Source organism: Accipiter gentilis, chromosome Z (genome assembly GCF_929443795.1).
Source record: "Accipiter gentilis chromosome Z, bAccGen1.1, whole genome shotgun sequence".
In the NCBI taxonomy this organism is placed as follows: Eukaryota; Metazoa; Chordata; class Aves; order Accipitriformes; family Accipitridae; genus Astur; species Astur gentilis.
The window spans coordinates 24573725-24598064 of record NC_064919.1 but is presented as its reverse complement, the minus strand read 5'-3'; the positions used below and the strand labels follow the sequence as shown (position 1 = coordinate 24598064).

The 24340-nt window shown below is 49.4% G+C and overlaps 2 protein-coding genes across 5 annotated transcripts in view; both read left to right on the top strand.

Annotated features, from left to right (window-relative positions):
* LOC126035830 (3'-5' RNA helicase YTHDC2-like) overlaps positions 1–5481 on the top strand; it is a 55444-nt gene extending 49963 nt beyond the window's left edge. Inside the window, 2 exon segments of the mRNA XM_049794822.1 lie at positions 3306–3437; positions 3440–5481. Coding sequence (XP_049650779.1) covers positions 3306–3437; positions 3440–3486 — 179 coding nt within the window. The 3' untranslated portion in view covers positions 3487–5481.
* Positions 5482–18902: 13421 nt separating this feature from the next.
* Positions 18903–24340, top strand: part of LOC126035833 (E3 ubiquitin-protein ligase TRIM36-like) — a 30573-nt gene continuing 25135 nt past the window's right edge. For 3 of the 4 annotated variants that reach the window (XM_049794833.1, XM_049794831.1, XM_049794830.1), the window contains exon 1: positions 18907–18979. In XM_049794833.1, coding sequence (XP_049650790.1) covers positions 18917–18979 — 63 coding nt within the window. In that variant the 5' untranslated portion in view covers positions 18907–18916. Of the gene's footprint in view, positions 18980–24340 lie in introns of all 4 variants that reach the window. The other variant, XM_049794835.1, reaches the window with a different exon arrangement.

The following is a 24340-nucleotide window of genomic DNA, read 5'->3' as shown; positions in this document are numbered from 1 at the left end:
ATAAGTCTGTGTTTTGAAGGACAGAGTAAAAAAGTCAATGCAGTTCTGGTGTGAAGAGTGACTCTAAATGCAGCATTGCAAAGATTGTTTCTGTGGAACTGTGATTTTATTGTCATACATACAGAGCTGAGCTTCCTACAAGCTCAGTATAGTATCTGAAAGGCAAGCTGTCTTTGGCTTTGTTGCAAAACACAGATGTGACAAAATATTCCAGGGAAAGTTTGCAAAGTAAGAACATGCATTTTTTCAAAGGTGATTTCTAAGATAGATTCAGAATTTGAACTTCTGTAGCTCCTACTTTATAAAAGCTCTGTTTAAATTTGGATAGTCAACCTGTCTTTGCAGGGCAGTAATGTGTCTAGGAAGAAGTCTAGAAGAAATTGCAGAAAACGAGTCAACAGCTTGTGAGAATATATGTATTACATGGACTTCCAAAGTTGCAAGTTACTTTTCACAACTCATGATTCAGGGAAATATTATTTTGTAGTACTGATATTCCCATGCTAACAGACATCAATACAGTCTTGGTCTGGAGGCCAGTAGCGTTATTTAACACTTCTTCTGGATTTAAAATAGTGTTTGGACCAGCATGCTTACTGAGCAGTGAGCTTAGAAAACTTTCTTGCCTTTGAAAATAAATCTAAAAAGTCAAAAGGCTCTTAAGTGCTAGTAATCCTCTGAAAACATGAGCCTAACAAAGTGGATCAGAACATGACTTGTTTTGTTCGTAGTGATTGGCAGGTTGTCAAACATAGGAAAGGCTTTCATCTGAACAATCTTCTGAATATCATTGTAGTAGTATTACTGTTCTATGAAGCAGGCGTGGACACTGGCTTAAGGAGAGTCATACTTCGAAACAGAAGTGAACACCTACTGTATTTGTTCTGTTCTTTGTTTACAAATGACGGATACGTATTTTTTTCCCAAGTCTTTCATTTTAAGCAGTTAGATCTGCTACCCGGTGTTACTGTCACTTGTTAAAAGCATTAAACCACATTAATGTGGTTTACTGGAGTTAATTTTCTTCCTAGGAGCCCGTATGGTGCTGTGTTTTGGATTTGTGACCAAAGCAGCGTTCGTGACACGCCGATGTTCTAGCTGTTGTGGAGCAGCACTTACGCAGTGTCAAAGCCTTTTCTGTTTCTCACGCTGCCCTGCTAGCGAGCAGAGGGAGGGTGCGCCAGAAGCTGAGACAGGGCACAGCCGGGACAGCTGAACCCCGCTGACCACAGGGGGACCCCATACCACACGGCGTTTTGCTCAGCAGTAGAAGCTGGGAGGCGGAGGAAGGGGGGACGTCTGGAGTTGCAGTGTTTGGCTTCCCAAGTAACTGCTACAGGTGATGAAGCCCTGCTTTCTGGGAAGCCGCTGAGCACCTGCCTGCGGTTGGGACGTAGTGAACGAATTCCTTGCTTTGTTTTGCTTGCACTCGTGGCTTTTGCTTTCCCTGTAAGCTGTCATTATCTCGGCCTACAGGCTTTCTCACTTCTACTCTTCCTTTCCTCTTCTCCCACTGCGGGTGGAGGGGGGAAGCGGGTGAACAGCTGCGTGGTGCTTAGCTGCCTGCCAGGGTTAATCCACAACATTTCGCTACAACACATAGCTGAGCCGTTTGGGTTTTTTCAGACTTGTGCATAAGTCATGACTAGATATAAATAAACTTTTATTTGAAATCACTAGATGTACTGCCGCATGCCCCAGGAGGTCGTGCCGCAACTCTGCTGTACCTCGTTTGTTATCTTTAAATTATACACAATAGAAAAGAATTGGAAGTACATACAGATCGAAAGGTTTAACGTAAAAGAGTGAGAGGGTGAAAATGAGTGTGCGCAATTACTGCAAGTAAAACACTGAAGTGACATTTGCTCTCATAGAAGTGTAAGTACACCTTACTGTGTTGCTGTTTTTAAGACGGCAGCCGAGCAGTTGCGAGGTTGCATGCTGCATTCTGTATTTGTGAGTCACTTAGGAGACACAGTGTTTGGACCTATGTTTTTTGACCTTGAAAACCTGGTGTGTTTCATAGCTTGAAACAGGAGTACACAGGCTACATACATGTGTTTTGGCTAGAACTAACTTGAGTATTAAGTTAGCATGGATTTGCACAACTGCTGAACTTTGTGGTTAAACCCAGCAAATAGCCGTATACAGGTAATTAGGTTTGTATATTGTTTTTAGTGCGTATCAGTGCAGCTGTCCACAGGGGTTAATATACTCTTATGTCCTGAAGTTGAGGTGTCCTTGTCTGATGTACTTTCGGCAAGGTCAGTAGGGGCTGTATCTGCTGAGCATGCTTGTCTGCATGTTAATGCTGATAAGCAGAAGCCCTTTTTCAGAGCCTCTCTATCCAGATACCTTCTTGTAGTATTATGCTAGTCAGATATGAATTTACCGACACCTCCAAAAGATTACTAAGTGTTGAGAATTTGTAAGGGGCACATTTAAGTTCACATCCTCTTTCCATCTTCAGCCTGTGATTTCATGGGCAGATAATCCAATCTAGTGGCTTGCTGCTGCCCAGGGGAGGCACGCTCACTTCTCTTCCTCCCAGCTTTGCCAAGTACGGCTGTACGTCCTTTCTCCTTTTTGCATTAGCTTTGGTGTATATCAAAACCTGCAAACCAGTTTAATTCACTAAAATGTCAGAAAAGTGTCCATTTTCTCCTGCTTGGGTTAATTGTCCTCCATCTTTATTCAATTGCCTTACGTCATGGAGGGTGTTCAGCGAGCTGTAAGGTAGGCAAGCTGGTGTAAGGTAGGCAGCAGGAGCAGCGTGGGACAGAGGAAAAGGAGCATCCCTTTTTTGTGGCAGTCATCTGTTATGACTGATCAAGCCACCTCATGAATTCTTACCCTTAGTGTATTCTCCCAGTAATCTGAGAGACTCCTCTTTGGGTATGACTCCTGTTCATACTTCTAAATCTTACTGTTTGGCAGCTATTGGCTCTAATTTTGATATTTCAGTAGTCAGCTGTTCATCAAGTAATCAGCAAAAAAATGTTCATGTTTGGGAAAAAAAAAAGATTGGCTTTGTGGACAGAAATTATCTCCAGATGCTCAAATCCTCTTGCTGTTTGGCCTGAGCACTCAAGAAAACCAGACTCTAGTTTTAGAGATTGCAGACTGTCAGTTCATGCTGGTGGCTTTGGGTAGAAATTGATTTCTTCTGTCAAAACTCAAGTTTAAAATGTAGCATCTGTTTGTTTGTTTTCCTTGGCTGTAATTATTCAGAGGTGTTAATCCAGGAACACTTGGCTGTTACAGCCTGCCATAATTTTCTTTTTCCTTTCCTGTCCTTCTTTCAGATGCTTTGCATGCCTACTTTGGGATCTGTGGTTTGTCGTTAATTGGAGAACCTGGTATTTGCCAAGTTCATCCCGCCCTGAACGTAAGCACAAGAACCACAGAGCGCCTTCACCAGCTTCATCAGATCTGGAAAACAAGGACTCAAAACAGTGTTCAGACAACACACACGTCTCTACGTGACTGACTTAGACTTGAATGTAGTTCTGGTAGCATAATTGTAGCCCAAGGTTAAAAGCCATGTATAACCAATGTGCTCTTTTAAGTGCTGGAGTCATACAATCAGATCTGTGTTGGTGGCATCACTTTGATAGAGAGTTGCCTTCAGCAGGTTATTCTGCATTGTGAAAAAAGGAAATATTTTGATTATATAGAAGTTTGTCACCACAGACTGTAAGTGGCTCTTCAAATGGCTTTACTTCTGAGAAATCCCTTGAGGCATTTAAACTTCATTTTTATTTTATTTTTTTAAATTTGTGCATACTGTGTCAAAATATATAATGGGGAAGTATTTTCAAAATCTGTTTACATATCATACAGTATAGCACAGAACCTTGGAGTTCTTTATGACCTTAATGTTTGACATATTTTTGGTAGAGAATCTCCCATTTTAAGTCTCGGTTAAAGGTTACCTTTTATCGTCTACTTTCAGATTCCATAAACTTTGTTAAAAAAAAAAAAAAAAAAAAATTATTTTATTCAGTATACTGGACTTCTAAAGTTGTGTGGCCTTACTAAATGGATTTCATAATTCCTCTGAGTAGCTTCTACACAGATGCAGTGGATCGTTAGCCAAAGAGTTTTCATTTGAAATGTTCTCCTTGTGTGAAATGCAATGAGAGTGTGGTGGATTGAGGTATGACAATAAGAGATATTGAACACAGTCTTTTGGAGGAGTAGCTGTGTGCAGAGCAGCATTAGAACCTGTTTCCAAAGTCAGGCCTTTGCAATACATTAAAAGTGTACAGCTGCACTCTGATTATTCTTCTTACACATATTTCCCTCTTAGTGTGAAATAATTCAGAGTTTCTTAACCATTCTGTGTAAAGAATGAAACAGTGGTCTTAAAGTAGTGGCAGTTGTTTACTGTTAGAGAGATGATGAACATTCTCAGCTTATTTAGCAGTGGTGCCTTACTTCGTATGCTTGAAATGCTGCTCAGAATCAAAGCACGTAATTTTGCCGCTGTTGTGTTTGTGGCAGGTCAGTTTGTGCATTTCAGGCATACAGTAGACACCAGGATGTCTTTCTGCTTGCCAGTCATTAAGGCACATTTTTTTTCTAAAGGACTCCCAAACACAGATAACTGAAGACCTCTCAAGCCAGATTAAGCACACCGTTTGACACCGCTAAGCCCAAACAAACAGGATATAGACTCTTTCAGTCAGCAGAAAGAGCTTCAGGAATAACCATGGTTCTGATTTTGCAATGCAGTGCAAGTGAAAAGGCTAGAGGAGTTGTACCCCTATTAGACATGTTGGAGAGATCCAATGGGCACCTGCAGGCTAACGGAACAATCCGAGTGTCCAAACCTGTAGCAGCCTTCCTACTTAAAGAAATGGGTTTTATTTCTATAAGCAGATTAATTTCCATGGCAGCATTGGGAGCATCACCAGTGGTGGTGGTCTGCTTTGAAAAGCAGAAGAGCATGGGGCAGGGCTTGGAAGTAAGACGTGTGATCTAGGCATGTCCCAGTAGACACTTTCCTTGCAGGAGGAGAGGCTACGTAGCTGGAAGAACTACGAAATGCGGAGCGGTGTAAGCAACGGGACTGTAGGGCTAGTATTGGGACGGGTGAATGAGGTGCTTGAGTAGGACTGGTGCGGAGTAAGAGAATACTAGAACTGGGAGATACAGAGGGTGGAAAGAAGAGACGAATAGGGAAGGGAATGTGGAGTAAGAGTGTGGAACCGAAATGGTGGAAAGGATTTGAGCTGCCATGGGTAAGTGCATAGATCAGGGAGCAAGAGCAGGAGGGAGGTACTGACTCGAGCAACCCGAGAGAGTGAAGTGAGGAAGGTAGAGCTTGGGAATTTGTTTTATTCCCTGTGTCCTGAGATGACCTGAAATCGGCTGCAAATAAAAACAAATAGTAGAGATACCAAACAGAGAGGATCTACCAGGCTGGGGGCACGCTACAGTAGTTCTGCGGGAGTCCATTTTTCTGGAGGAGCTTAATGGGATGTTGGTCAGCAAAGGCTGAGGTAGCTTCCGTGAACAGAAGACTCGGGTCATGGGGATCTACCTAGCTGAGAGTCTACTAAGAAAAACCCCACCAAACTTGGTGTAAAAGTTGTTCAAAATAGCACAGTATTTGCTTGTCCATGACATCAGATGGCGGCTGCAAGTTGACCCGTGGTAGAGTGGGGTGGGGTTTTGGAACATGGCAAAGTTACAATGAAGATGAGATGCAACTGTAGCTACCCATCCTTACCTGTACCTCTCGCCTTGTTGGAGAACTGTCTGTGTCTAAAAAACACTTCTAGCATTTAGTACATTCCCTGTTAGAGGAAGTACCTTTGAATTTTGGAAGAATTGAATAAGGTGCTCTAAGCCTCTGCTGGGAAACATCCCAAATATTGATACTTTCTTACTTGGCTGCATGAGGAATGATGTATTTGATTATTGTGGCGCAAATCCTTACTTGCAAAATCCTAAACTATGGTTCCTGAATTTGCCTGTCTGTGACTGGGTGCTCATCTGTGAGGGACATCAGGGTAGAGAAGTATATGGGGGCAGCAGTGGAAAATCATACTCTGTGAATAACAAGTTAATTTCTCATGGCAAGTAATTTAACAGTGTTCTGCTTTGAAAAGCAGCTAATATTTCTTGCTTTGTTTTCTGTATCTGTAAGCTGCCTTGGGTTGTTTCTACAGATTTTACATTTCACATCTCCTTGGCCCCCAGTTATTCTACAACTTTTTTTTTTCCCCACAGCTAAATAACGTCATTCTTTCAGGCTGAACGTTGACAGCAGTTACCCTTTTCTAACGGCTGCAGGAGGCGTATTTGTTTCCCATTAATTCCCAAAGTTTGTTCTGAAGCCAGAAAAATTTGTATGCCTTCACCCTACGCTGAGAATCTGATTACACTGAGAATCAATTAATTAATTGGTTTAAAATCTTTAATCTTTTTTAAGTTGACAAAAATCTGTGCTAATAACCAACTCCGCATGCATCATTTGCCATTCTTAATGCCCTAGTTGATGTGGGGCAAACAAATGGTGAACATTGAATGTTAACTGTGTAGTTAATGCTAGATTGCATTGCCTCTCCCTTTTTTGTGGTTATCGTGTCTTCTGACTAGAAGAGTGTTAAATCATAAATCAATGGACAACAATTCCACAGATAAGAAGAGGAGTCCATAACCTAAACCTCTTTTAAAACAGAGACGTCCAAATGCAGCGAAAACTTGAACGGTGAAGCTTAAATGTTGCTAGAAAAAGCAAACCATGTGATCGCTATCCACCAGTAATAATTTTCTGTTAACCACAGCTTCACGTTGCTGAGGCTGAACCTAAGTAAGAAACGAATACATTAAATGGCTTTACCGTGTTCTTGAGGATGTAAACCATCTTGACCATCAGGGCTTGCACTACGCACAATGGCTACGCTGCCACAACCTTTTGAAGTTCCAGCAATGGTATCGTGCAACAGCCCCGCTTCCCAATTCTTCCTGTTTATCAAGAATATCTTTATAAAATTAATGCCTTATGTAATCCTCAGCAGCACTCAAAGCTTGCCGATGTTGGCTCAGGCTGACAAACGTATGCCAGCTGGGTTGCCCCTATCTTGCCTGAAGGGCTCTCAAACTGTGTCTGTGGTTCTACCTCATCTTCCGGAAAACCAGCTTTGAACTGGCTTGTTGAGCACAGGAAGTTAAATGTGTCCTTTCAACGGGATCTGAGGAGTGAGGTTTTAAACATTGTCATTGGGGCTTTCACAGCAACTTGATTTCTACATAGCTGCTGCCAGATACGGTAACACCATTGTGGAAGGCTGTTGTTAAATATGTTCGTACTTATGAACTTTTCCCCTTGAGAAATTCTTTTCTAAATGGAACAGTCGTCAGCTGTGAACAAAAACTAACAAGTAAATTGGGTGTTGGAGCATGTATGCTGAAAAACATATTAAGTCTACCTTGATCCATGCGCTGATGCCCTGTAACAAAGTAAAAGGTAACCTGAGCGGAGCTGAAGAAGTTACATCATATGTGCAGTTCTCCATGGAAGCCAGTATCAAAAATGAAATACCCTGTAGAAAGAATTGCGTTCCCAGAAAAATACATTTCACCTTTGTAGCAAGTCCTCTGCCCTTCAGTTTGGGGTTATCTTGTGCAGAAGGGAAGGAACGATGATTCCAAAGTCAGAGCCCTCTTGGACAGCACCTCTCCTTGCGTTTTGGAAGAACCCCGCTGTTGGTGCCCCTGCAGAGGTAGATGACATGTTGTCGGAATGTGAGGAGAGAGACCCCCAGGTAAGCAGAACCTATTGCTGCAACTAAAACGTGAAACATCTCCAGAATTCATCAGGTGAATGACAATATTCATCTGTTTAGGTTGGTGTTAGATACCGTGGTTGTTCTGAAAAGCTCTCGTTTTGCTATTGCAAGTAGAGACTATTTAACAAGTTTTCCTCGCTTTAGACAAGCACTGGGTGAAAGAGAAGAAAGTCTCATCATCTTTATACTAAATGATTATTAAATTACTGGACCGAGTGGTTACAGTATGTCACAGATTTACACCTCCAGCCCACCAGTTTAAAGCTTTTGTCTTCCCGGTCTCTATTTTCCTGATTAGTTTCTGAATTTAATGAAAGTCAAGGAAGTGTTGCTTTGGGAAGCAGGGAAGACTCTCTTCTTCCTCGTGAGCTGTAGCTCTTGCGGGGTGGGTTTTCTTGCCAAACCAGTCGGATGTTCTGGGTGAAGAATTGCTCACGCGCCATCTCCTCAAGGGCACTGAAAATTATAACCTCCAAAGGTTTTCAAGCTGAACCCACCAAAGGCAGCAAACCCCTACGCTACTACTTTGGTTTTGAGGCACTGGCAAAGTGCTTTGGTAACTGCATTGCAAGGATGTCCTTTAAAATGTTCATCTGTAGGTACGGGCTCTGTACTTGGGAATGGGACTGGACAGAAGTGGCCACTATCACTGGAGAACAAGCAGGATCCCGAGGAAGGAAACGGTCCTGCCTCTCAGTAAAAAAGGGGAAGTTCATGAAGGAAGAGAAAAATCTGTGTGAGAACAATCTGCAACCTCTCACTTCAAGAATTTCAAAATGTGCATGGGAGGGGAAATGTTTGTGTTAAGGAAAGGGCTTTCAACTTGACAGATTAGGTTGTTTATGTTAAACTCACAAATGAAAGGAGGGAGATACACACGTGGGAGCCTGTGTTTTTACAGTTTTAGTCATGTATGCACGTGAAGGTGGCTTCCGTGTTAACTCCTAACAGTGAGGATAACCAGGCTCTGGTCCAAGGACCGGGAGGACCCTGTGTGCCAGATAAAGCAACCAGCTTGCATGCTCGCAGTCTGAGAGAGCACGGAGACCTTCATGAAGCTATTTCTGCAAGAACCATCCCTGGGTTTCCAGGGATCCAGATCTCTCCCCATGTCCCCTTCGCTACAGCACATGGGACAGAGGCTCTGCCTCACCCTGGGAGGGAGAATCCCGCCTTATCCTTTTATGGGAGGTCTGCAGAAGGACAATTTGATGTGAAAATGACAGAATAGAAGTCAAGGTACAGCTTCCTGTTGGTCGTCACCCTTCCTGAGCGCTTGTGGGACGAGAGCGGTGCTTATGCTGCCTAGAGAGCTAAATATGCAGGACTGCTGTTGAAATTGTATGCTGCCTTTGGTTAATTCAAAGGTTTCCCTAAGCACAGAGCTGTATCTGTTTGCTGTTGTTATGCTGCCCGGGAGTCTTCATTTAGCAGCCTTCTTTAAATTATGACCCTTACTAAAATAGGCTCACTTTACAAAATTACATTTTAATCTTGGACCCAACCTTCGTACTGCTTATTATACCATTAAAGCCTCCTTTAACTTCAGACTCATGGTGGAGAAGCACCGTGCCGAGAGGCATCTGTGTAAACCTACTGCCCAAGGAGCTTTCGTCAGGGGTGCTCTTTCATAGCGGGTTACACTAACAACTTTTGTGAATGACATAAGGACAGCTGATCCCGCCTTGGGGCACTTTGGCGGACTCCTAAGGTCTTGAGGACCTTCCTGGACTATTTTTTACAGTTCTTTAGTTAGTTCTACTTTAATGCTGTAATTTTGGTCATTCCCCCCCCCCCCCCCCCCCCCCCAGTAAATTCTTAAATGAAGGAGAGTTTCGCTGGTGGAACTGTTTAAGGTAGTGCTGATCTGCAAGGTACGTAGATGGGATTGGGGGGGTGTTTCTATATATAGCACAAAGATACTTCAGAGGAAATCAGAAATCTTAGAAGGATTGGGCATATTTGCACTCTGGTCTGTGCGCTCATACTTTGCAGGTCAGCTGTCCTGGGGCGGTGCTGGCTGCCCAGCGTCCTCCTGAAATAGCCTCTGAAGTGCGCAGCTCTCTGGGGGGGTCAAACACAGGATTCTGCTAGAGATCTGTCTGGATGAGGCTTTCCAACACAGCCAGGGGCTCTTCTATACTTCTTTCGTATACCGCTCTATATATAACTCCCTGTATATGGCCAGACAGAGTGCGTCCTGTGGAGTGGTGATGACATGTGCCCTCTGTGGCTTCCCGGTTGCTATAGATAGCTTCCTACGCAGACCATGCAAAGCGCTCCTACCAGCAGGCTCCATGCCTTGACACTTGTTTTCACTGTAAGTAAACTCCAGCCCCAAGCAACTTGCTGCAAAATGAGCTGCTGCTGGTAGGAGTGAGGACCGCGATGGTGGGTATCTAAAGAAAAGATGCAAACCGTGTTACCAAGGTGAGCTTCCCTGGCCACAGGCCAAGTCCTGTCCCCTTCCCCTCTGCCACCCCGGGCTTATCCTAGTTTTTATTAGACGCAGATACAAGGGAAGAGCAGAGGCGCACGTTCTCCGCTCTGCCTGAGATGCGCACCCCTCCCCGCGGAGGGGTGTTCCCGACTCCGAGGGTGAGTTGGGAATGGCAGCTCTCGGTGGGAAAGCTGTTCCCCAGCCCTGTCGTGGGCACGCTCCTGTGCTCAGTAGCACTCGGCCCAGGACCCAGGCAGGCACCAGAGCCTGCACTCTGCCCTGCGGGGCCCCACGCGTAGCAGCAGGTAGGCTCCTAGCCCATTTCTTCTCCTGCTCCTGGGGGGCCCTAACTCTGCATCTCCTTTACCACCCGCCTGTAACCCCTCCGAGCTGTCGCAGGCTTTCTCACCTCCTGTGACTCCAGGTCGTGGTCCAGGAGCCACGGAACAGGGAGGCTTCGCAGGTCCCCGTACGAAGCAAAGGCAAGCACGCTGCTTTTGGGGGCAGCAGAAACCCGAGGAAACACGCAGACCCGCATTTGAGATGTTACGTAGCGTCTGGTCCCCAGGGAGGGCAGTATTTTAAGCCGAAGACTCCGCAGGCTATGAAGAGCAACAGTTCCCACGGTCTCCCTTCTATAAAAGGAAATTAAAGTCTGCAGCAGCTGCTGATCTGATAGCCGGCCTGGATGGGATCCCCCTCCCATCCTCCTACTGGCTGCCCAGCCGACTCCAGCTACCCACGGACAACTCTTGCCATCGGAACAAGCTGAGCCTTCTGGTGCTTTCTGATGCTAGCCAGATTTGGAGCATAAAGCCAGAACAGGAACATAAAGGAAGTTTGGGGGGTTTTGTCCTTCAAAAATAAACGCTCCGATGTTCAGTCGCTCCAGTCTGTACATTGCAAACACTGGCAAAGGAAGATTCGGATACTTTGGAGGCGCTTTGCCTTGCGGGCGGAGGTGGCTCAAGCCTACACACTTCTGCTCACCTACTGGTGTCAGTCAGGAACAGATTATTCTTGATCGCTTTAAACTAATGGCAAAAAATAAATAAAAAAATAAAACCAAACCAGGCCAAAGTGTCCTTCTGCCGACATAGTTTATTTCACCCACCCCAGCTCTATATGAAGACAGTAAAAAGGTAATAAATAATGCAACGTTCCTAGCTAGTAGGAGAAGGATTTTTCTTGCCTTCAGCCAGTTTGAAATCCTGGGCTGGCAAGTCATTTGGGGAGGATGCAGGGAGGAGCCACCCTTGGCAGACCAACATGCGTTTAACTTTCCCTTCCTTCACAGCAGGGCAAAGCGAGCGTGCCCTCGTGAAGTGAGTGCACGATAGCTGAATCGGAGGGAAATCTGTTCCACTCGGGTTGCTGCATCAGGGATGCCTTTTTAAGTATGCTGAGAACTGCTGAAGTTGGCAAGAGGCCTGCAGGAGTCAAAGGAATGAAAAGAAACCTGCGTGGAAACCCGGGGAAATTTCCTTCTCTAGAAACTCCAGAACAGCACGTAAGTGCTTGTCTGCCCATGGTGGGGCCCAGTCTCCCACCACCAGGGACCGTGCTTCTGCATATCGCCCACGTGAGAAAAGCAACCAAGTTCACGCGGCAAGGTTTGTCCTAGCTCACTCGGCACTGCAGTGCGTATGGGACAGGAACACCTTCCGAAGCAACAGCCGAGCGCTCGGGGCTGCAGCTCTCTTACGCTGCACCCCGTGGCTGGCCCTGCACCTTGTGCTGCTCGGCTCGTCCTGCCCCACAGCACACACAGGGAATCATGATCTGGGGGTTTCGGCCCCAAACGGTGCTGGCCAGCCTTGGCATCCATCTCACGTCCAGGACAAGCTGCTGCCCGAGCCCCAGGGAGCAGGAGTGTCACCGTGCTTCACCCTCGGCTTTTTGTCCACACTACAGGGAACAACTTGCCTTGTTGTGACTTCAGACAAACTCCCCTAAGTGACAATTTTGGCCTTTTGCTCTGCGCTGCACGTCCCTTCGTGCGCAGAAGCCAACTTTGCTTAAGCCAGTGGCCCTCTGAGGGGTCACCAGCGCTTTTTCACCCTTCAGAGGGGGGAGCAGATGCAGGACCCCCCATCGGTGCGGTGCTGCTGGCCGAGGCTGGCTGTGACAGTGTTCTCGCTGCGCTGTAGGCAGGTGCTCCAGCAGCGCGGACATCTGCCTAAGTGCTGATCCCAGCTGGCTACTGGTGCTAAAAGCGTGTTGGTGGTGTCAAGGGTCTGCAGAGCCTCGGACGCCCAGAGGACACACAGGTAAAGGTGCAGGCTCGTTCTGGTGCAGTGCGGACGCCGGGAGGGTCAGCGCTGGGCCACAGCGGGGTCTGCACCGGCCTCGCTCTACGCAAATTGACCTTAATCCACTTCCAGTGGGGATGAAAGACTGTATTAACCCATGGGTAAACGGAGCAGAAGAATTTCATTGCAGGAACACAGGGCATGCCATTTTGAAAAAGGAAAGTTAACTCAAACCTAATCCTGGGGTAGTTAAGCTGGAACAAAAGCACAGGACCCCAGCTGGCGCGCTGAAACCTTGAAGGCATAAATTGGACATGCTTTGTAGAGGGGCATGGTGCTCTCTGTGAAGGGCAGATGAGTCTGAAAAGCTTTCGCGCCTAAGCCGCCTTCTTCAGAGCCTTCACTGTTACAGAACTGCCCCTTCTGGAAAACACACACAATCACTAAAACATAGGTTGCCGCAGTCGCATGCGGATCTCGGCAGCGCTCATCTTTCCCTTATCTTTCCCTGATTTGCATGTCTCTGATTTCTTCATTAGACACATTCTTTTAAGCAAATGAATAGAATCAGTAAATTAACAGACTCAAGCCTGCTGTGTTTTCTCCATATTTGTTAAAGCTCTAGATATCCAGAATTCTCTTTATATTGTCAAACTTGATTAACTGTAGTTGTAGCAAAAAATGGCAATTACGCTATATACTGGCGGTATGCATCATTACGTACTTTAGCTGATTCCTTATAAATATCTAATAACATACTCAGTACATCAAATATTAATAGTAGTCTACCTACTTAACCCACATTTCTTAAATGAGCTTGTTCCCAGGGGCATGTGGTATTATGCTAGTGTCGCATGGGACAGGCTAGGAAGAAATATAACGATAGGTTTTCACATAGTACAGATGCAGTTTTCGCTCTGCACTTTATTTGGTTTGTTTATGCCTCACGCGTACAGAATGAATATGTTTACGGTATTTGGATGGAGGTCTTTAAATGGGAGCAAGACAAAAAGCCTGGAGGTAGGCATCTCCGGTGTCAGAAAGGTCTGAGCACAGTAGAACAAAAAGTCTGGCTCCCAAATATCGCGGATTTGAAACTCGCCTTTTAATTTTATTACATTTGCCTTTGCCAGAGGACCTACAGCCAGAAGTAAGGGAAATGAGAGGTACAGGCTAAGGGCAGGACTGTTTCTTCTGGCCATTAGCAATGGATGATGTTGACTTAGCCACAGAGCAGCAGCAGAACTGCTTCAGTTTCTCGTGTTGATTGTTGCTGTTTGTTTGCCGTATTCAGCGTTATCGGTTTAGTGACCTCCTTGGTTTTGCCAGTATCTATTAGAACAAAGTATAGAAAAATAAGCGAAACCCTGTTTCAGTCTGTGGTGATGGAAAGTAAAAATTTGATCACTAAGGAAGGCTAGACACATTGAGGAGACAAAAATCAAATTCTCCAACAGGAAGTGAGGATGTGAATTGGCAGATGCATCACAGTGAGAGATCTGGGGATCCCAGGGAATCACAGGCTAAAGCTGAGTCCTGGGTGGGATTTATTAACATGGCTATCAGGGAGAAGGTGCAGGAGTTTGTCTGCTTGAAGTGGCCTTGATGGGACCTCAACTGAATGTCGAAGAGACGCAGAAGCAGGCGGATCCCTGACCACTCACCAAGAGACCACAGATAGTTGTGCTCCTTTTTCTTCTCTAGAGCAGCACAGGTGGGAATGGGGGGTGGGGGAGGAATCCCCCCGTGGTGCCTAAAAGAACTAGAGGGGATGGGGTTTATTGCAGGGAGAGGTTTAGGTCTGTATGCAGGTACTGTGAGGTTTGAAATACACTTTGATCTCATTTGTCCTGCTAGTAAAGCCTTTCCAGCCGTCAGAAGGTCTCGTCTGTTTCATGGCAATTTTTTTTTTTTTTTTTTTTTTTTTCCTGCTAGTGACAGTTCCCATCTACATCACTCCCTGTGGAAGGAAGCAGTTTATATAAAATTCATAAACTATTTACACAAATTCTCTTTAGTATTGCTCAAGCTGGATGCAAGCCTCTGAACACTGTCAAGAGAATAAAAGCAGGTCACAATCCTTACCCGAGGCAGGCACACTTGGAAATGCATTTAAGTGGTGGTTTTTTTCATTATTTCAAATGTACAGTCTAACACTGAAGTAGTTCGTACTGAATACTGGCACAGTTTTCCACCACCTGTAACATCATCTTTCTCGCATCTCCATTGCTCTGGCATTGCAATTGTCAGCGACATCAGAGTCCCCTGAGATGGAAGTACCTCTACACAGATCTGTTTCCCCCATGCACACTATAAAATGGAAGCACTCCTTCTGTCCTCCGTACTCAGTTATTTGTGTTAGCCCTTCCCCTACTGCCACCTGCAACTGGTTTCAAACACGTTTTAAGTAGATCTCCTCAGGTAATGATGGCCACCAAGTTCAAGCGTGATGTACAGGTGGGAGAAGGCCTCCCCTGAGGACACTAGACGGCTGCCAAGGGTGCATGTCTGAGGGGATTCGCTGTGTAGCGGAAATGGGAAAATACCTCACCATCCTAGGGGAGCGGAAAGAAAAGAGCATCTGAGCAGGCTTCACTGCTCAGATTTCGCTCCGAAGTAGAAACCAAGACGGAGAAGGAGATCAACCAGAAAATCGAGAGTTGTCGCTGCTGTCCTGGGAGAACCAGCATAATTCACAGGTCAGGCAACACAAGCTTCCTTTCTATTTTAATTTCTCTACCAATGTGCCAAGACAGATCCCTGTGTCGCATGACACTTCAGGACTGCAGTACAGGGCCAGAGTTTTTCCAGTGGTATAAAATTATACAAATGAGTTTACATCAGTTGATAATCTGGCCTGGGATCCTTGCTTTTTTTGGAGAGCCGCTTCACGTTTAAGTGATAGGAAGCAAATGAAATCCTTCGGCTGATTCATTTTAACATAAAATGACACGCTCTGAGATCGCTAAGTTCAAGTCAAGGGAAGGTTTGAATTAATTTTCAGCATCCTGGCTCCACAGAAAGGAACCAACCTGAGAGATGAAACAAAAGGAGGAAGAGTGTGAAAAGCAATTGCCTATCTGCGATTTATGTGGAACAGGTGAGGAGCTCCCGGCTATTGCTGACGTACAGCCTACCGCAGTAAAGGTGGCATAAAACACAGCGACCAGTTACTAAGAGGGGTGAAAGTCCCTGGGCCACCAGCTGCAACACGAAGCTTCTCCACCTGTCTCCGGCCTTCCAAGTGCACATTCCCCTGTCAGCCTGCAGCCACTCAGGACAGAGGCTAGCACAAACTGTCTTCCATCTGAGGGGAGGTAAATGGGAGCGCCCAGAATGGCTACAGGAATTGATATCTGCTACAGAGCATAGTCCCAAATTCCTAACTAGTCCGGATCTATGGAGACAGCTCGTGCTGATGACACTGAACCTTCCACAAGGCTCTGCCTAGGCTTGCAGGACTCTGCAGAAACACAGTCTTCTGCAGGGCTGATGGCAGAGAGCGCTGTCACACAGGGGCCAGGACCATTCCAGCAAGAGCCGCTCGGGAGGATGCCATCGCCGAAGCTGTGAAATCAACGCAAAAGCGGTGTGTAGCATCCTCCTGCTTGCCTGTCACTGGCAGCCACCCGGACCCGGCGCGCTAACGGAGCTAACAGCTAAACTGCTCCAGGAAAAGAGCATGAGAGAACTATCAGCTTCTTCCGTCTTCTCTCATATTCTTCTTGCCCTGGCTGACATCATGGCTTGAGCTACATTTACACCCCTTTACATTTACGGAGCACTCTAATGAGAACCACAGCACTCCCCTGCTCTGGAGGACAGCACAACTCAGCTGTGACTGGGGTGCTGATCAGTTTATGGAAGCAGGACGTGAGGAGGTGACGGGAGCGGAACCAGGAATCATCCTTTCCGTCCCAAGTCCTTGACTTTCAGGCCAGGCCGGCCATAACCCGCCGTGTGTAGCAGAATGGGGGGCGGGGGCGGGGGCCGGACGGGCACGACTTAATCACACTGGTGCAGCAAAAAAATCATGAGAGAGCAGCCAGAAATTCAGAGCACGTAGTTCAAAATACCGGTGCGATTCACGGCCAGAGAACGCAAGGCAAAAGCGCCGACTCAGAGCAGGCACGCGGCGCGCGCACCAGGGGAGGCCCTTGTCTCACAGGCTTTGGGAGATGGTTGTTGGGGGTCGTTTAACATTACAACAAAGCTGCCGTGACATTCGGGTGCAGACATACCTCCAGCTGAAAGGGTTCCAGGGGCCTAAACTGCTGCACGTTGTCTTCTTGCACTAGGGAGCAGAAAGGGTTGCAAGCCCCCTGGCTTTCCACACAGCCTGTCACGACTGGGCATTAAGGTCAAAGGCACGTTTGGTGCTTGGCGCTGGCGGTACGACCTTCCTTGCCGCGGGAGTGCCGCTGCTGCTGAGGCCACCGCCAGCACGGTGTCCCGCAGGTGACTAGGGGACTTGAGCAGCCTGAGAGAGGCGAGGCGAGGCGCTCCTTCAGGCAGTCCCTTGTCCCAGCCTCGGCCAGCCCCGCTCCCTGACAGCGCTCAACGCTGACCCAAAGAAATTACAGTAGCGACAACTTCCTACGTGAGTGCCGTTCGGTGAGCCGGAATTAGATCAGAGAAGCAAGGTATCTCGCATCGAGGTAAATGACGTACCGAGGACCTCTCAGCTGCCTGGGCGATGACAGCTGACTGCTCCCTGCGCCGCTGCCCACTGTTCATTGCCGGGCTGCTCACAGAAAAGCAATACGTGGAACGCTGAAAGCCCGTCTACATCCCAACAGCGAGCTATTTGATTAGTGAGTCATCTGACACATATAATTGTACAGTATCTAGTAGCAGGAAAGTCTGGTGGCTATTCACGAATCCCTCTTTCCCGCGAAAGAAAGGGTATACCGTTTCCGCGAGTAGCCCGTAGAGAGAATCCGGGATAACGTTACTACCCTAGCAATAGGCTTGGGCAAGACGGCCTCCCAAGAGGCGGGTTATACTGCTGCAGAACACCCTCTGGCATGTTTTCACCGCCGAGGGGTGACGTGCTCCGCGGGCTACCCGGTAGCTACAGCGCAGGGGCGGCTTGCCCCCTTCCGCCTCTCAGTCTGGGCGAGAGCTGCCGAGAGAGCAGCGGACGGGCCCTTCACCCGTCCCTCTCCCCCAGGTCTTGGGGGCGGCGGGGACCTTGGGGGTTGGGGCAGTCTGAGACCGGAGGAGGAAGCAACGGGCCAGCTGCTGACTGACGTGACCCGTGGCGCCTCTGCCAGCAGCGAGCTATTGCAGCGGCGTGGAGCGGCGGCGTGGGGCGTGGAGCGGGGCCGGGCACGGAGCCGGGGGGCGACGTCTGCAACACCTCCAGCACCCCTTCCCCAGCTGTCCCGTGGGGGCCCCTCGCTCCCCGCCTCTGGGTGGCGTCTCGCAGTGCCTCTCCCGGTAGCTGGCCCCCTTGCCCGGTGCGAACGTTTCAGCTGGCCCCGAGGATCGCCGTCCTCAAGGGCTGCGGGGCGCTCGGCTTGCTGGGAGCAGTCTTTCTGCCGCAGTTGTGGTACCCATCCCGTCTCGCATCAGGCCCGGGCTGCAGAAACGCGGCCGAGCGGGAGCTTTCCTCCTGTCTGAGCCACCCCAGGCAGGGAGAGACGCGCCACCCGCCAAGGGCGAGCACGCGGGACAGGGCCTACACGCAGGTACGGGCATTGCGTCAGCAGGTGCCCTTCCCCGCAGCGGCGTTTAGGCGCAGTTTTCCCCTGAACAAAAGCGCGGAGCGTGAGAAAAGCGGACGGGCGCGCAGGGGGCGCGGGCACCGTGCTGCGCCTCGGCACGCGTCCCGCTCGAAGCCGCGCTTTCGAGCCTCTTCGAAAAGAGCCGTGCCCACCCCGGGTGCTGCCCCGGGCGGGCGGGCGCGGCTGCGGCACCAGCCCCACGCCACGGGCGCAGCGGCGACCCAGAGCGGCTCACCCAGCAGCACTCGGGCGCGGCGGGACCGCACGCGGCTCCAGCCGCGCCCGCCTCGACACGGCCCGCAGCACCGCAGCAGCGGCGGCGCCTCCGGGCCCCTCGGCGCGCCGCGCCGCGCCGCCCGCCCACGCCGCGGCGGGGTGAGAGCTTCCCGCCGGCGCCCTCGCTGCCGGGAGCATCCTCCGCCGCGGCGGGGGGAGCGGAGGCGCGGAGCGCATCTCTCGCGCCGCGCCGGCTCCCCGCCCCACCCGCGGCGAGCCCCGCGGGGGGGGGGAGGCCGGGGATGCGCGGCGCGGCGCGGCGCGGCGGGGGGAGGGACGGAGGGAGGGAGGGAGGGAGCGGCGGGGCGGCCTGCCTTCCTTCTGCCGGGGCGGCCTTCCTCTCCTTCTTCCCTCTCCTTCCCTTCCCTTCCCTTTCCTTCTGCCGGGGCGCGGCTGACCCGCGTGGAGCGCGGGGCCATGGCGGTGGGCGCCGAGAGCAGCCGCTTCGGCCACGTCTTGGACCTGCTGAAGCGCGACAAGGTGGGGGCGGCGCGGCCGCGGAGCCGCCCGTGTGCGGGGGCGGCGGGACTGCCGGCGGGGGTCCCCGGCGGCGGCGGCGGCGTGTCGGCGGGGGTGCGGGCAGGCAGCAGCGCCGGGAGCGGCGTGCCGCTGGGCGGGCGTGCGCCTCCCGGAGCGGGGGGGAGCCCGCTCCCTCCGTCCGTTCTTGCTGGGGGTTCGGGTCTTGGGGGGGGGGGGGGGGGGGGAGGGCGGCGGGGAAGGAGCTTGGCTCGTCTTCAGAGCTGATGCACTTTGGAGGCTCGCCCGATACCTGCCGCACGCCTCGGCGGCTGCCGGGCGAGAAAGTTCAGAAAGGCGGCCACGCCAAGTGTCGCTCAGCCCGGCACAGCGAGGCACCTGCCGGTCTCGCCGCCTTCCGCTCGGTGCGGGACAGCTTCTCCTGCCGGTCTCGCCGCCTTCCGCTCGGTGCGGGACAGCTTCTCCTGCCGGTCTCGCCGCCTTCCGCTCGGTGCGGGACAGCTTCTCCTGCCGGTCTCGCCGCCTTCCGCTCGGTGCGGGACAGCTTCTCCGGCTCCTCCGTGGCGCTGCCGGGCTAACGCGGGCCGCGGCCGTGCCAGCCGGCCACGGGGGCTTCGTCTGTCACCCCCACACGGCCGGACTGGCTGCGGGCGACGGTGGCGTGAAAAGCGTCGCCCGGGAAGTGGCTCGGAGTCGGCGAATGCTGGGAGGGAAACGAGCACGTGCGTTCCGTAGGAAAGGCAGGGGGGAACCCAACTGCTGGTACTTGTGAGCTGCTGACAGGTATAAAAAACAGGGAGCGCTTCTTCCGCCCTCCCCCCAAAGACTCTGCTGTGGTGGGTTTGGAAGAAGATACTGTAGTCACGGCACCTTTGAACTTCAGAACGTGCGGCAGACAACGGCGTTCTTGGAAAGCCGGTTTGTTCTGAACACATCCCGAAGACCTTGCAGCTCGTCGCCGGAGGCTGTCTTCACACTCCGTCTTTTGCGCCCACCCTTCCTCCCCCCCACTGCCTCTTCCAAAAGTCGTGGATGAAACTGCGGAGCAGATGAGAGAGGAGCTTCCTGCCCGCGTGACGTTCTGTTGCTTCTCGCCCGGGAGTAACCAGGCCTGGGCCGCCACAGGAGAATTCAGGTGGCCAAGTCTTATTCCTGCCCATGTTATGCAATACACAAAATCACAGAGGGTTTCGGGCAAGAAACTCCTTTTGCCTGTGACTTCCCTTTAAGGGGTGCTACGCCTGCTCCTTATCTCTCAGTGAAAGAGTCTGTGCTGGTCGCTTGAATCGGACACCCTCTGCAAGAGCATACGGTTCGTCAGAGAGCCCAGTTAGCGCAGTAGCGTGAAAGACGCACGTTTATTACAAACAGTGCTGTTGTTTATACGTGGAGGATTGCCAAGCCCCATCCTCAGAGACACCTGATGTACCTGGAGAGGAGCAGTAGCAGTCGTGTGACCCTCAAACGCTTTCCGTAGTGGCGGTCACTGCTTGAGGCTCCCCAAGGGCCAGCTCTGAGACCTCTCGCTCTCCACATCTTCCTTTTGCATTTCCTTACCTCCGGACCGGGGTGTTAGATTACAGCCCTTTTGTAATTTATTGATGTTGTCCAGCAGCTCGGCGGTATTCTGCTGGGATAGTTAAGCAGCTTTCTCAGGTGACATAAATCATGCCAGCAAAAGGACAGTTCTGCGTGGTAAACTGTGTTTGCTTGTGGGCAGGATTTTAACTGCTTAGAGGTCCCAGCACTCCAGTTTTCCCTTTCCCGTTCTCCCTTACCAGTAAAGCTTTTGCAGCAAAGCCTGAGAGCGTTAACATGCTCTGAACGAACGGCTAAGCACCAGGCTTTCGCTGAACAAAGAACTGCCGGAGAAACACGACTGCAATAACCGTACTTTACGCTCACCTCTCCCTGCGTAGGGTCCCCGACAGGTACGATACGTCAGCTCTTAGACCCCATGGCACTGTGACCTCTGTCGGCACTCGTGCTGGTTTTCGACTTAGCTTGCAGCCTCCGTCAGGCTTCTCAAACAGGGCAAATCATTGTATATCGCTTTTCCCAGGGGGAAGGTCCCTTCAAAAACCTGTTATCTCTTTTAATGATCTGTACTAATTATTCCTCTGTGACTCTGTTTCACACGCGCAACTTGCACATTGTACCTGGAACAGAAAGATGCCTGTAACGCTTTTAGCCCCAATAAGAGAGTCCTTGTGTAATCTGTACGTCCACAACATCTGTTTAGGGCTCACTACGATATTCTGTGAGAGATTCTGGGCCTCCGAGGCACCTGTCACAAACCTCACAGCAGCATCTGAGCGCTCCAAAACGCCCCTGTGAGATAGATTAACAGTTAACTGCACTTTGTAGCAGAGGCACTGAGGCAGAAAGAGATTGTATGACCTTCTTTCAGGACTCTGAAATCCCAGTTCAAATCACAGCAAGGACGGACGCTCAACTGTCTCAATACGACGCAGTATTCCAGAAATGGTTTCAGGCTTCTTTTTTCTCTCTCTCTTCTTCACTGTCTGTAAGTTTCCTCTTGCAAAAGTCAAACACACGAACACCCCCACAATTATTCACCCTCACTCCGTTCAACATTCTTTTACTTGCATAGATGTGTGTTTTCTTCATTGGAACGCATCTGCTTCTCCTGTAGTATTAACGTCAAAGAAGTTTTAGATGCTGTGAAGGAATATTTGTGTCCGATGGGGGTAACTGATACCAACAGTTGCCATCCGTTTTGTAGAACCATTTTTGGGCATCATCCTGTAAGTGGAGTAAAATCAATAAACCGATAAAACCCAATGTGAGTTTCAGAGCGAGGCTAGCAACACTGACACTGTCCTTGTGCACTAGCTGTTGACTTCACTGAAATAAGGATCTTGGCATGCTCCATTTTTTAATCAACCCCCTTGCCCTCTCTGTTTTTTCCCCTCAACTCATTTGCTTTGTTTTACCATCGATTCCTACCCTCCGCATGCTTTGCAGAAACTGACAGTTTGTGATTCATAGGGAGCAGCTTTAAAATCATTTCTCCAGAAAAAGCATTTAGAGAAACAGATACAACTAAAATCAAGCCCTAAGCCCATATGATGTGAACGTGAGAAATGTGTAAAAATAATTTCAAGGGCATTTCAGATTCTGCATGCTCTCCACCCGGACCTTGCAGGTGAGACTGATTTCTGTCCCTCCCTTCTGCCTGGTTTCATATAGTGACTGATGTACAGTTCTCTCGTGGTAGCATTTCAGCTTTTCGCCAGGTTAGAGCAAGACATGGAGCTGCACGGGGCGGGGGGGGGGGGGGGGTACAAAAACCAAATCACATGAGGAACTCGAGAGAGGGAATACAGCAAAGTTTACTAGCGGCTGTGGGGGCTGGCGGGTGGCTCTGGGCTGCCTGACTCGGCTGAACTGGAGTTCTGCTCCTCATCTTTGAGAAGATAAGGCTTTACATATTTCTTGCTCATGTGTGGGGAAGTGCTCGTTTGAGTCCTATGAGGAGAATAGCTCTTTTAACAGCAATTTTCTTCCATTTACTGAGTATCCAGAAATGTGCCAGGTTATGTCTATATTATGAGGAGTATTTGAACAAAAAGGTGACCTGGGTTAAAAGAGCATGTAAAGAAAACTTGGAGTTCAAATTCAGGTGACAGCTTCAGTTAAATACTGCAGAGGAGTCTGAGTTTGAAATCTAGCAGCTAAGAGGAGTTAAAATCCAATTTGCCTGTCTTCACAGCTTTCAATCTGAGTTACTTTGAGGAGTTAGTCAGCCTGTGTGGCAAAGGTGTGTTTCCACAGCTTAGCCATGTCCTCATCGCTCCGGTAGTGGGTTCTCTGAAGCGCCTACAAGAAACCAGGACAATGGGATACGACATGGAAAGGACGAGCTGCCAGCCTTGCCCTCGGTGACAGGGGTAGCTACAATCTGAAGCGAGGGAGAGAAGGCAGCAGGACAGAATACGAGTTCCCGATGTGCTACGTGTGCATTGTTCGTATTTTTCATGCCACATCTTTATGGTGTCAGAAACTGAGCCTGTGGCTGGGCTTCCTGTAAATTTGATTTTAGTTTTTTAAAATGTAAACTTTTCATATTCCAAATCCTTTTCAAAAATAACAGTTCCTTTCTGCTAAACAGCAGTGATTCGTTTACAGGTACGATTCAGACAGTTCAGAGCTGGAGGGTATTTTGACTTGAACATCATGTATTTTGGGGAAGCTTTTTCACTGTAATTCTTTCATTTGCTTGGCAAGCGATTACAATGTGTGGAGGGAAACAGCAGAGTCCTCTGTGTGGACTGCTGTCTGTACCTGCTCTTTGGATCCCCTGCAACTGCTGCTTTCCATGTGTCCTGGGCGTGAAGCAGAGTACCGTACCCGTGGCAGTAAGTGAAAAAGTAAAGATATACTGAGCCAACTTAGCACACGTTGAGATGTGCTAGCTACAGATGCTACCCAAAGCTGACGGCAAGCCCAATATTCTGGCAGTTCGATGACTGCAGTCTTTATTGGCTCAGTGCTCTGTGCATAGCAGTGGCTTGTGTGACCTTCCAAACTTGTTCGGTCCAGCCGATCGGGTCATGGGATCTGTTAGGAAACCCATCCAGCCATGAGGGTTATAGGCTTGCAGCACATCTCTCAGAGCAGATAAAAAACTAGAGTCAAAGGATTAGGGATTGATATTTTTGTTTTATGACAAGAGATCCTCAAGTCATCGCTATTTTCGTGTTGAAAAACCCAAGGTCTAGAGGACCTTGCTGGCTGTTCAGGGTGACACAGTTGAAGGGCAACCATCAAGAAGACAAAGAGAAGCCTGTATTCCTGAGCTGAAACGGGCACATTTCTCTCAGGCAGCATAAATTCCTGCCTTATTGCTGAGCGAACACTTTACCTTTCAGCCTGCATGCCTGAGAAGATCCTGGGGCAAAGAGTCATCTTCAAGGTTCAACTTTGCAGGGCTACGCAGAGAAAGAAGCGCATCGCATCGCTGACAATTTACAGAGAGTGAGATGCGGGCTAAAACCCCACAGCATCCATCCTGGCAGAAAGTACTTCCACTGCACCAGTGTCTCCCTGGTAATTCGGTCCACAGGACAGTCATGTTAGCTCAGGAACGAATCTCACTATTCACCCTGTGTTGTCTCCACTGTGGACACATCAGTGGCTCTGCTCTGATGCAAGCCTAGTGCAAGGCAGGTAGCAGCAGTTCAGTCAGATGGGTGCAGACCAACAGGGAACTGGCTCCGGGTCGAGCCATGGTTGCAAAAGCAGCGTGGAAAAAAATGTCCAGGAAAGCTTTGGTCTGAGGACTGGACTACCGAAGGCAGGGGAGGTGTTGCCAGAACCTCCCGAGCGCTTTGGGGCAGG